Source organism: Populus nigra, chromosome 7 (genome assembly GCF_951802175.1).
Source record: "Populus nigra chromosome 7, ddPopNigr1.1, whole genome shotgun sequence".
Taxonomy (NCBI): domain Eukaryota; kingdom Viridiplantae; phylum Streptophyta; class Magnoliopsida; order Malpighiales; family Salicaceae; genus Populus; species Populus nigra.
In genome coordinates, this window is record NC_084858.1 from 13,472,007 (window position 1) to 13,484,213 (window position 12,207).

Sequence of the window (12,207 nt, forward strand, 5' to 3'; positions counted from 1 at the left end):
CTCATAAAAATAAAACAAAAAAATAATCTAAATCAACTTAAATTAACTTGTCAAACGTCAGTGATATGAGTTATGAGATCGAGCTAACTATGTATAAAATAAACTATAATAAATTATAAAGTCTAATCCCTAATAAACTAAATGCTAAAGTATAAAATGATTGAAAAAATAAATACCATAGGAAAAAAGGAATTGATTTATACTATAACTATAATAATATAATAATTATTAAAAAGACAAGCAGTCTTTATTATTTCCACAACATCAATTTTGTAACTTGTTTCAATTAGACCATAAATATTCGAAGCTTAAGCTTATTTTGGGGAAAATTCTTGATTTTTTGTTTTAGGGACTTTGGCCACATTTTATCACCGAAAAATATCAAATATATTTCTCAATGGTACCATCTATTATTATTATTATTATTATTATTATTATTATTATTATTATTATTATTATATTTGGAATTTATGTTTTTTTTTATATTAGTTACGCTGGTTCAGCTTTAAGCCTTATAATAATTTGGCCTTCATTGCAAGTGATAATGTATAAAACTATGTATTTGTGTAACAATTATAGATGTATATAATTTTATTTTATTTTTTTAATTACAATTGGATTTTAGCATTGAAAATAATGCTAATATAACATATGCAAAAAGAACTTTGAGATTGAAACCAATGGAATTAAATAAAAAAAATAAAATTAATAAAATTATACTACTACTACTACTATTATTATTTAGCTTATATATAATTAGAATTTAGAAATGAATGGGCAGTGGTAAAAGTAACTTGAGAGGGGGACTAAATTAATTATGGATTGAAACCTGGGGGCCTGTTTTACAGAACTAAGGAGTGGGGCATCATAAGTGGCGCCCTGGTTTTGGCTTGTGCCTCTCTCCTACTGCTATTTTCTGGCGAGCAGCGACTCTTAAGAGGAAGGGGAAAAATAACCCAAGACTTTGCAAGCGAGATGGGGAACTTGAAAGAAAAGGTAGACAAGAAACAGCAGAAAAGGAGCAAGAAGGCTACTAATAGCAAATTCAGTGAAAAGGGTATCTCCTCATTCAAAGTTTCTTGCTCTCAATAGCTTACTATCTTTCAAGTTTTTGCCTTTTGTGCGATTCTAACTTGTGGGTTTTATTCGAAGAACCTTTTCTGTTCAATCTGCTTGGTGCTTGTTATTGATGCATAGAGGAAAGCATGAATTTTTATTGTGAACAACCAGTTTTGAGAAAGCTAGTTTGTTCTCTCAAATTTTAGGTATAAAATTTTAAAGAGAATGAGTTTAGGGTGGTGAGAATTAGGTAATGCAATTGTTTTCTCACAAGGGATTTTGCTGTTGAATGATAAACTGTGAAGTTCTGGCGTAGTAGCTAACACAAAAATGGGTAGTTCAAGTGCTTTTAAACAAACCTGTAAGATTTGTATTCTTTGGCATTATTGTCCTTATTGAACTTTTCGTTAAAGATGGAAGCTGGAGCTTTAATTGATAAAGATTACCCAAGCTTGAACTAGTTGCTGCAAGCTTGCGTCTTTTTTTTATATATAAATACAACAGATTGAAAATTTCACAAACAAATATTTAATAGTCAAGAAATCAGTGCATTTTTTAAAAAAAATTCTAATTGTGGTGAATGAGGTGATTCTCCTATAGTGGTAAAAATTGTGGTGGTGGTAGACATAAATGAATGGAATTTTTAGTGTTTTTCAGTACATGTGCTCGGCTAATTTGTCAGCATGGTTTATCAAACAATAGATATTCTGCTTGACCTTTCTTCCATTCACTACTATACACTGGGATATATATCCTTTGAGTGAAGGAGAACTACTATGCTAAATGGGTAAAACTGCCCTAGATGTATTGTTATTCATCATAATCTGGTTACCATTAATTTTTTTTTGATATTTCAGTTATATTACTTACAAAGAATAGCTGGTTTTTCTTGAAGGAAAAGTAGCAGACATGAGATGGTTTGGTTAAGGGACAAAAAAGAGCTCTGTTAGAGCCAAGAATAACATCACAGCTTCTTTTTGTAAGATGCTGGTTTTACAAAATGAAATAAACTTGACAATGAGTAGCATTTGACATATAAATGAATTTCAGAATCACTATACTTAAGGGACTGTTTAGGGTTGTTGCGCCAGTGGGCACTGGGCACCATAGCACTCTTAGACAGGGACTGAATCATTTCACTTCACTGAGATAAATTGGGTGAAATTTTACTCATTGATTTAGTTCGGAATAAGGGGGATGCAATTAATGAAGATTTCTTGGTTTCTTCCATGGTTATTTACCTGAAAATCATGTACAACTTATGCCAAAAATTGCTGCTATTTTGAAAATGTAAATACTGAAATTATTGCTGGTATTTTTGCTTCACCATTCTTTTTTCCAGATGCAATGATAAAGAGAGAGGATGAAAGGAATAAAGTGAACAAGCCAGCAGAGAAGAAGAAGAGGAAAGGGGAGAAGGGAAATATCTTTGATGGTGGTGATGCTATTCAGATCAGTAGAGGTTTGTTTTAGATATTGCAAACTGTTGGCTTACTAGATTTCTAATAATCTTGGCCCAATAATTAGTTTTTCTTGTTTCAGAAGATGACCGGACTAAAGCAGAAGGAGAAAAGAAGAGGAACAAACTAAGGAAAAAGAAACAGAGAAGTGAGGAGCAAAATAATGCTCTGGTTGGCAAATGTGATCAGCTTGGTTCTGAGTCCGAAGATGGTTTTAATGAACAAAAATGTAAGGCAATAGGATTTTAGCTAGGTGAAATATGTTTTGAAATACTATATCTTGGCAGAATGGAACTAAGATATTGTGTTATTTTGCTGATCCATTTTGCTTAGACATATTGCGTCAGTGCATACCTGGGTTCGCTGGTGCAGTCTCTCAATTGATTAAATACCATATTTGGCAAAATGGGAGCTCTGTGATTTTGTTCACGATGTCCTTTCTGTCTAAAACTCTCTTTGAGCATGCACACCAAAGTGCTGCCACCTTTTGTTTTCTATTTTTTTCCCCTTCTGGCTTGTTTCTTTTTCTTGAACTTGAGATTGTTGTAATCTACATCAAGCAATAAAATAAAGAACATCTGTTTAGTTTTCATACTATTCTCTTTGTTAGTCATAATATTGTTTTCTACCTTAAAACTTTATTAAGCTAAAAGGAGATATTAAATTTCCAAAGGGAAAAGTGATGATGTTCTTGGAAGTTAGGACAGATGACAGAACCTGTAAATAAACAATTCCTTTGGTTACGCAGAATTTCTCTTGAAAACATTATATTGTGTTCTTTTAGTGTTGTCTCATGTGTTCCTCTCATTCTTTTTAGGTAAATCCAAGAAATCTAAGAAAAAGAAAAAGGAGCATGACACATCAAAGGAGGAGGAGAATATACTGGAAAAGAGGGGAGAGACCGATCATGGTGAAGAATATTGTATTTCTTCTGTGGATGAGGACTGCTCAAAAGGAATGAAAAGTATGTATGAATCATATCGTGTGATATGTTTTAGCTCTTCAATCTCATAAAATCCAATTAAATAGTAAAAATATTTGGTAATCATATAAAAATAAATGGTCGAATATTCTCCATGAAGTTTTGTTTTGTTTTGTTCACCATCAAATAGAGATAAGTGTAATTAGTGCGTGGTAGTAAACCTGAACACATCCTTTTTATTTTGTGTTGGCTGAGTAGCATAGAAGTATCGATTTCTATTTTATGTCATGACATAATGGATTTGCATGTCATGAATGGGGTAAGGGTATTAGCTAAATTTTGCTTAATTTAATTCTCTGACAGGTTTAACCATGGCAATATCAGTTTAATTTATGGTATTGGTTTTATCAATGTAAATGTTTCTTCATTGTTTAGTTTCCTGACTTTAAACTTGCATTACAGAGTGGCTTACAGATTACCATCAAAGGAGACCAGGTTTGAAGGTGCTGCAACAAAGGTTAGACGAGTTCATAATTTCCCATGAGGAAAAACTTGAACAGGTATTGTCTCGCTTGCACCTCTGAGATTGACTCTTGATGTAGTGGAATCCTTTTCCTTTTTGTTTCTTAGTACTTCTATTGTTTCTTTAAGAGTGATCACAGACCTGTGCGTGCATTGTCTGGCCCAATTTTGAATACCTCGCTTTGAGTTTGTACAAAAACATTCCTGCAGGAAAGCATGCTCGTCACGGTTTCCTTTTGACAAATGTAGATGTGGGATATAGCTGTCCATCCTTTCAAACATCTTTGGAAGAATTTCTCTAAAGTGGATGTTTTGTTATAGTGCTGCATATTTCAGCATTTAATAAAAAGAATGTCATTCTCTCTCTCTCACAGACACTCGTTTTTTTGTTCACTTTACTTGGAAATTAAAATGTATGCTTTCCATTTGCAGATTATGTGGTCAGTGTGCTCTTTTTTTGTGGTAGATTTAGGCTTTCTTCCGTGTCATTGTGGTCCTTCTTTTTCTCATTTGTCTTGATGTGTCATGTACAGGAAAGAAAAGAAAGAGAAGACCAGGCTGCAGAAGGGGGATGGACAGTTGTTAAACATCACAAAGGAAGGAAAAAGACAACAGATTCTGAAAGTGGAATTACTGTGGGCTCTGTTGCTCCGGCTGCTGTGGAGAATCAGATGACCAAGAAAAAGCCCAAGGAAGTTGGGCTAGAATTCTATCGGTTTCAGAAAAGAGAAGCTCAAAGGAGTGGTACGATGAATCTTACAAATAGCAAATTAGTGTAATTTTTGTTTGTGCAATATGCTATCCCTAGTTAAAGTAACTATTGAGGTGCCTGATATATACGGACCATTTAATGATCTGCATGCACTTGTTTGAAACATATAAGATGATATTTTTCTCTTCATCTAAGAAGCCACGGCACATGCTGTTGCTTCCTGTTGCTATTTGGGATGAGTTGAGTCTTTCTGTTATAAAGTATCGAGGTTGATTTTCAGATCAATCAGGCATCTTTATTGCTTTATCAATTCTTGTGAAGCAAGTTGATAGTAAAATTTCCTTGCAGAAATTATGGCTCTCCGAAGCAAATTTGAGGAGGATAGAAAGCGGATTCAGCAATTGAGAGCTGCTAGGAAGTTTCGACCTTACTGAGTGCTGCAGAGGCCATACAAATATGATCAGAATCTGAAGCATCTCGTAACGCGTTGATTTTTTTTGCAATGCAAGAAATTAGGGGGGCGGCATTCTAAGCGCTTAAAATTTTTGCACCTGGTAAGTTAATTAGAGATCAGCAACTGTATTCTTGAGTTATCATAACTATCTACAAAAATGTACAATTTTTCAGGTGATTAACTGAATTGTCAAATTGCATAATTTTGCTGAAGCGACCATTTGTTATGCTAATTCTATGATGCTTTCTGCTTGCAATTCCTTTCAGTAACGAGTTCTAGTGGCCCAAACTGCAATAATGGAGGGAGGGCTGCTTTTTTTTTTTTTTTTTTGTGAACATGAGGGAGGACTCCATTGAACCACATCAGGTTTTGGCAATTTTCCCACCAGAAATGCCACATCAAAAAACAATAGATGTTATAGCTCAGGAAACTAGAAGTTTGGCCTTATCCATGGATGATGATAAAATGACGTAGCGCTTAATAATGAGATGTAGAGTACGAGCGTGGCATTTTGTTCTCTAAAGGTTGAAATTTCATTTCTGCTGGCCAATTCCACTCTTTAGTGTTCATAGTACTGTTTAACCTGAAGTCCCATCTATAATAACATATGGATCATATAGAACTACTATGACATCAATTATAGGCTCTCCCAACACAAAAATGAAAAACAAAAGGCCACCACTGATAATCACAACCCAGTACCAAGAAGTAATTAGCTAAAACCACGAAAGAGAAACCTAATTAAGGAGAACTTCCAGCATGTTTCAGCACACTCTGTGCGGTCTAGTCATGTCTGTGTAGTGGTGTTTACTCAATGTATTGTCAGTTGATATGCCAGGCTTTTCATGGCAGATGCTGCTCTCGTGTCTTTGTCTGGTGTTTGAATAGATTAGAAGTTAATGTATCTGTCTTTATCTGCAGTTTATATGGTTGATGTGCACCCCCACCAGGTTGTGTATTTAGAAACTCATACATATCTTCCATGGATAAAATTCGTCCATCGATGGGATATTTTTTTTATAAAATTAGCACAGTAAATGTAAGATTTTAATGGAATCGCACAGTTTGAAAAAGATCTAGTAGTAAAATAATATATTTTAACATTGTCATGCTTTTAGAACATAATATTAATTAAATTTTGAATCTAGATTAAAAAACATAAAATTATAATTAATATTGTAGTTTATAACAACGATATTTTGATAAATATTATGATTCTGAAATACAATATTATTGAAATGTCATGTATATTAATCAAAATATCATCAAAACTGTGTTATTTTATCAAAATTTTTGTATCCTATGTTACCTTGCTATTTTTTTTTTCCTGCGCTAATTACACAATTAATCCCCAACGGTGTGTATGTGAGTTCTTGAATGGTGACATCAAGGCCTCCAGGCTGTAAAACCACATCTGAACCACAGGATGCAGTGAAGCATATGATTTTCACTGTGCACAGATGCCCAAGCCATCGAACTAATTTTTGGCTAGACTTGACATGAGATTCTTACATGCCAATAGGGCAAATCTGCTACCGCATTCAAGTTTTGACCAAGATTACCCTAAAAAAACTGTCCTCGGAATATGATGATGACATCCGTTTCTTCCCTTTCGGTCACTCTGAATGCTTCTTCTGATGGTTCCCTGCTCTTTCATGCCATGCGACACGAACTTGTACTCTTGAATAGCATGCCCTTGTTAGCAGGTTGTCTTGACCTTAAAAATATATATATTTTTCAATTGATAGGTTAGTGGGCCGTAGCTCATGACATACCTAGCAAGCAATCTTACTTCAATATGTTATTCCACCGGAAAATGCCATCGGAGAAAGTGAAAGGGCCAACAAAATTAAAGAACATACCGAAGTTGAAAAAGTAAATGGTCTCATCTCACGCAGTCAGAGGTGGCTTCCACGCAGGTGCATAAACGAAGACCATTCATGAATTTTCCAGTCCTGTGCAGAAATGCAGAAATTGTTCTCCGGTCATATCATTAGGTATGAACGACTAATCCACAAATCTTTGAAAGGCACTTGTATCGCCCACCTCAACTGGTCCAACGCATGGTGCCATTCTTTTTATTCTGGCATCATATGCCTATCTCCTCAATTATTATACCAGTTTAGTCAAGCTTGGCTGCTTGATTCTCCTCTCTTCCAATCAGCATGCAACTTTTCCCAGCAACCAGCTTTTAACGATGCTTTACCCCGCCATACTTCAGTTGCAGCAATGTCAAAAGGTGTTATAAAATGTGTTTGACATGGTGGTGTTTCGTGTTTTTCATTTAAATACATATTAACATATTATATTTCTAGATCTTCTTTTATTTTTAACATTAGTTTATTAAAAATATAAAAAAAAACATATAAAAAATATTAATGTAATATCCTTTTAATGAAAAAGCAATTTAACAACCATAAGCTATCACGACTACAAAGGATATTTAACAACAAAAGACACTGTTTATTTTTGTGGTGACAGTTATTTTGTAAAAGTTGATTTTTTTTGTTTTAAATTAATTTTTTAATATTTTGAGATCATTTTAATTATTTGCTTGTCTAAAATAAATTTTAAAAAATAAAAATTAATATATTTTTAAATAAAAAACACTTTTTTATTTGAAAATAAAAAGGGCAACAGGCAGGAGACTCATTTCAGAATGAAAGACGGAACCGGCACAAGGCATGCATCATGCTGTTGGTCATGTCAGTCATCATGTCACATGCATCATGCAATCAAGATAACCAAAGGGCAACAGGCAGGAGACTCATTTCAGAATGAAAGACGGAACCGGCACAAGGCATGCATCATGTTGTTGGTCATGTCAGTCATCATGTCGCATGCATGCATCATGCAATCAAGATAACCAAAGGGCAACAGGCAGGAGACTCATTTCAGAATGAAAGACGGAAACCGGCACAAGGCATGCATCATGTTGTTGGTCATGTCAGTCATCATGTCGCATGCATGCATCATGCAATCAAGATAACCAAAGGGCAACAGGCAAGAGACTCATTTCAGAATGAAAGACGGAAACCGGCACAAGGCATGCATCATGCTGTTGGTCATGTCAGTCATCATGTCGCATGCATCATGCAATCAAGATAACCAAAGGGCAACAGGCAGGAGACTCATTTCAGAATGAAAGACGGAAACCGGCACAAGGCATGCATCATGCTGTTGGTCATGTCAGTCATCATGTCACATGCATCATGCAATCAAGATAACCAAAGGGCAACAGGCAGTAGACTCATTTCAGAATGAAAGACGGAAACCGGCACAAGCCTTCTTTCTTTGCGGATCGAGAAAGATCGTTTCTTTAGAAAGTGCGGCAGGATTTTCATAGGAGGCGGCACGGTCAAACTGAAAAGCCTCCGAAAATGTTCATCTCAGTCATGCCACACACGCATCATGCAATCAAGATAACCAAAGGGCAATCAATAGCACCAACACAAACATAGCAAACATTTGAAATTATAGAACACTTGTTTTCCACTTCGAGGCCTGACAACAACCAGAACCCGTTATTGAGCAAGACATGAAATAAATTGTAATGAAAGACTCAAGGCATGGACAAATGCCTCTAAAACTCAGAATCATAACCCCATGACATCAAGTAAACAAAGATAAACAAAAAAAAACACTGCTGAAAAGAACTACTTCTCTTCAGCTTCCTCGTCCTTCTCATCCTCACTCCAACAACATTTCAGGATTGACCTGGGAGATGAGCAGCCTCCAGTCGCTGCAAAGCTGTGGTAGACAATCGATCCACCCTTCCCGAGCATTTCATAGTTCCCCCCTCCACAAGAGTAACCTTTCACATCCAGGGAAAACATCGCTCCAAGTTCGTCACACTCAACATTAGAATGCAATGCAATGGAGAACTCGGTCGGTTCAAAGCAAACCAAAACCCTATAAAGCAGCTGCCTCAAATTTAAATCTTGAAAATCATAACCCACAGCCTCAAAACTTGCATAGCTGAAACCATCTTCTGGGGTGACATGGATTGTGGAAATTGCACTCCCTTCAATGGCATTCATAGAGTAACCACAGGGGTCAAAATCAAAATCGCAGATCTCAGATTGCGGAAGGATCTTCCTTATACCAGAATCCTCAGTCATCACAGTAGCTGAACTGGCGTGTGTTTTGTAGAAAACAGATGCTCGCTTCCTGTCCAAACCAGTCATGCACATTTCCAGCGTGTAAACAGGGCCAGAATGGCTCTTCATACCAGCAGCAGCAGAGTAAACATGCCATTTCTGAGTTGAGTTGGGACTTCCCATCACATATGCCACACTCTCTAAACCAAATTTACTGAAATGGCCATCGAGGACAGTTACCTCCTCACAGAAGTTACGATGCGGAAATGGCTGAGCCCCGGGACATATGAAGGTCCCACGAGTGTACCTCACGGAACATACAGTGAGTGAAAGGGCATCAGCGAGCTCAAGGATCACTGGGATCGAAAGGAGCAGTTTAGTAGTCCCACAAGTTTTGATGATAACTTTGTAAGGGTATACAAAGAGACTGGATTCCGACAGAACATACGAATCAACCTCGTCATTTGAAAGCGAATCAACTATAGTGCATTCAGCTGGTTTGAGAATCTCGTCCAATTGAGCCTTGGACAGAGACCTGAGGCCCTTTCCTTCAGGGTCAGAAAAGAAGCCAGGCTCTAAAAAGCAAATTTCAAGCCTTTTTTCGTAACCTTCAAATCCGATTGCAGAGACCGGCTGTGCCATCTCACCTCACAGTAAACAGATGACAAGTGCAGAAAAGAGTGCGAGAGAACGAGGAAAGCAGAAAAGAAAAAAAGACTAAAGACAACAGACAGTATGAAAGCTAAAAGGGGGCTATGTCAACACTTGGAAAATCTCAGGATGGCTTCCGAACGCACTGCACAAATAAACGTAACAGAAAATTAGAAAGCCAGTAACATAATAAAATCCCGAAAGGAAAACAGATGATCAACTTCAAACTCACGTTGGAGTAAGCAGCAGATCGGAACTTCTTGATTCCACCGGCAGGTCTGATGTCTTCAATGCTGTAGCCGAGAGGTGCTTCGTACAATAAGGATTTACTACTACTACTACTACTACTAGACTTCTTGCCACCTTTAGACTCCATGGATCATTCAGTCTTGTCTGCAAGAACCACACAGGATTATAATTAGCACGAGACACAATCTTGCAAAATAGCAAGAAAGGAAACAGGTCTACAGTCATATTGAATGAGAAGAAACCATAAGTAAGCATTAGCATAACAGCAGAATTCCAAATGCAATACATAAGTCTTAATTTCAAAAAACAGAGCAATAAGACATGGAGGACAACAGAGCAATTCATCAAAATAAGGGAGCAAAACAAAGTAGAGGACATTAGCAAACAACTGTGTTCATATATTCAAAATACAGACACGTAGGCGATTAGAAACCAAATGCATTCAACAGACCATGTTTATGGCACAAGGTATTGATCAATCATGGCTTAAGGGAAAGGAAACCCCTGAAGACCATTTGCATTATGAGGTTTAAACAGATTCACGAAATAAAATAAATTAGCATCCCAAATACCAATGGATAAACAGCTATAAATGACATCATAATAAAAATTTGATAGATGTATTCTAAGAAAACTTGCAACTCTATTCCTAAATCTTATCAGCAATTATAAAAAAAAAAAAAAAAATCCGCCCAAAACCAAAATTAATTCCAAGCAGCATGGACCAGATTCACGATCCTTGCAAATAAAACACACAAGATAATTACACAATCTCAATCAATCTATTAACAAGAATCTATGCAGTTAATAGATAAAGATAACAAAATCAGAACATTTACCAATAAATTATATGAAATCTTGAAAAACTAATCTCCTTCAAAAACTCCCTCTTTCTCAAACTCCAAACTAAAATCTACAAATCAAAACAAAATCAACAAATTACAAAACAAGATAAGAAAAAATAAATAAAAAGAAAACAAAAGGATATGTATTTACCTGTTCAAGAAACAAATCAAGATTGGTTTTTAATAGGAAAAAAAAGGCAAAACCAATAACAAAATCAACAAACTCTGGATTTGTTTTTGAGGAGAGAGATTTTTAAGGGCTTAAATCTGCAAGATTGTTAAAGAACGTGAAGGGTTCTTGTTTTGTGAGTTTTGAGAGGGCAACGGACCTTATATTTATATAGGATGAGGGGCAGGATGGAAGTGGAGGTCTTGAAATTAGCACGGGATTTGCAGATAATTACGGTCTCACCACTGCGAAAAACTTGTTGCTAATCTCGCCTGAATTTCCTCGAAGATTTCATTGCCGCTATTTACTTTTTTTGGTTTAATTACTGGATTACCCTCTTTGAGGCTTGCAAGATCAGCAACAAGTTTAGAAAGCACAAATGCAATTTTAAGAAGGTTATTTTATGATTAAATAAATATATTGTTTAAATTATATATATATATATATATATATATATATATATATAAAAGAGAATCGATTTTGTTTCTTGATTTTTCTTTCTTTAGATCGTGGGTTTGTGGTGGAATGCATCTTTGTTTTCTTGCCACGCAAGAAAAGGCACAAAGGTTTATCTATGAACAAGAAGATTCTTAACTTTTAAAATTATATTTTATTTTCAATGAATAGAAGGAGCCCCGCTCGTTTAGTCCAATTATTTTTTAATTAAAAATATATTAAAATAATATTTTTTATTTTTTAATATTAAAATAACCTAAGGAATTTTTTTTAAATGAAATTAAAATGTCCACTCCCTTCCCAAGGCAAGCATTAAGGGAGGTTTTAGTTTTTTTAGATCCTGTTTATTTTTGTATTTTAAAAATATTTTAAAAAAATTACAATTTTTTATTTTTTTATTTGTTTTAAATTAATAATTTTTTAGTATTTTTAAATTATTTTGATGTGTTGATATTAAAAATAATTTTATAAAAATAAAAAAATATTATTTTAATATGTTTTCAAATAAAAAATATTTTAAAAAATAATTAAAATAACCATCTCAAACGAGTTCTTAATATTAATCAAGAAAAGGTTCTCATCATTAATATTGTTGTACTTTTTTTTGG

At 35.0% G+C, this 12,207-nt stretch overlaps 2 protein-coding genes across 5 annotated transcripts; one reads left to right on the forward strand and one right to left on the reverse strand.

Annotated features, from left to right (window-relative positions):
• Window positions 1-881: 881 nt before the first annotated feature.
• Window positions 882-5,385, forward strand: LOC133699342 (uncharacterized). Of its 3 annotated transcripts, none has more exons than XM_062122578.1 (7): window positions 882-1,057; window positions 2,402-2,521; window positions 2,587-2,748; window positions 3,337-3,483; window positions 3,904-4,001; window positions 4,497-4,707; window positions 5,024-5,385. In XM_062122578.1, the coding sequence occupies exons 1-7, from the start codon at window positions 976-978 to the stop codon at window positions 5,107-5,109; spliced, it is 906 nt and encodes a 301-aa protein (XP_061978562.1). In that variant the 5' UTR covers window positions 882-975; the 3' UTR covers window positions 5,110-5,385. The 3 variants fall into 3 exon arrangements, with proteins under 3 accessions (XP_061978562.1, XP_061978564.1, XP_061978563.1); XM_062122580.1 differs by having other exon boundaries at window positions 883-1,057; window positions 2,605-2,748; XM_062122579.1 differs by having other exon boundaries at window positions 884-1,057; window positions 2,602-2,748.
• A 3,185-nt stretch (window positions 5,386-8,570) lies between these two features.
• Window positions 8,571-11,297, reverse strand: LOC133699341 (S-adenosylmethionine decarboxylase proenzyme-like). 2 transcript variants are annotated; one of them, XM_062122576.1, is made up of 4 exons: window positions 11,126-11,297; window positions 10,969-11,042; window positions 10,113-10,273; window positions 8,571-10,025 (listed from the first exon to the last, which is right to left on the reverse strand). In XM_062122576.1, the coding sequence occupies exon 4, from the start codon at window positions 9,869-9,871 to the stop codon at window positions 8,786-8,788; it is 1,086 nt and encodes a 361-aa protein (XP_061978560.1). In that variant the 5' UTR covers window positions 9,872-10,025; window positions 10,113-10,273; window positions 10,969-11,042; window positions 11,126-11,297; the 3' UTR covers window positions 8,571-8,785. The 2 variants fall into 2 exon arrangements, with proteins under 2 accessions (XP_061978560.1, XP_061978561.1); XM_062122577.1 differs by lacking the exon at window positions 10,969-11,042.
• Between the last annotated feature and the right edge of the window lie 910 nt (window positions 11,298-12,207).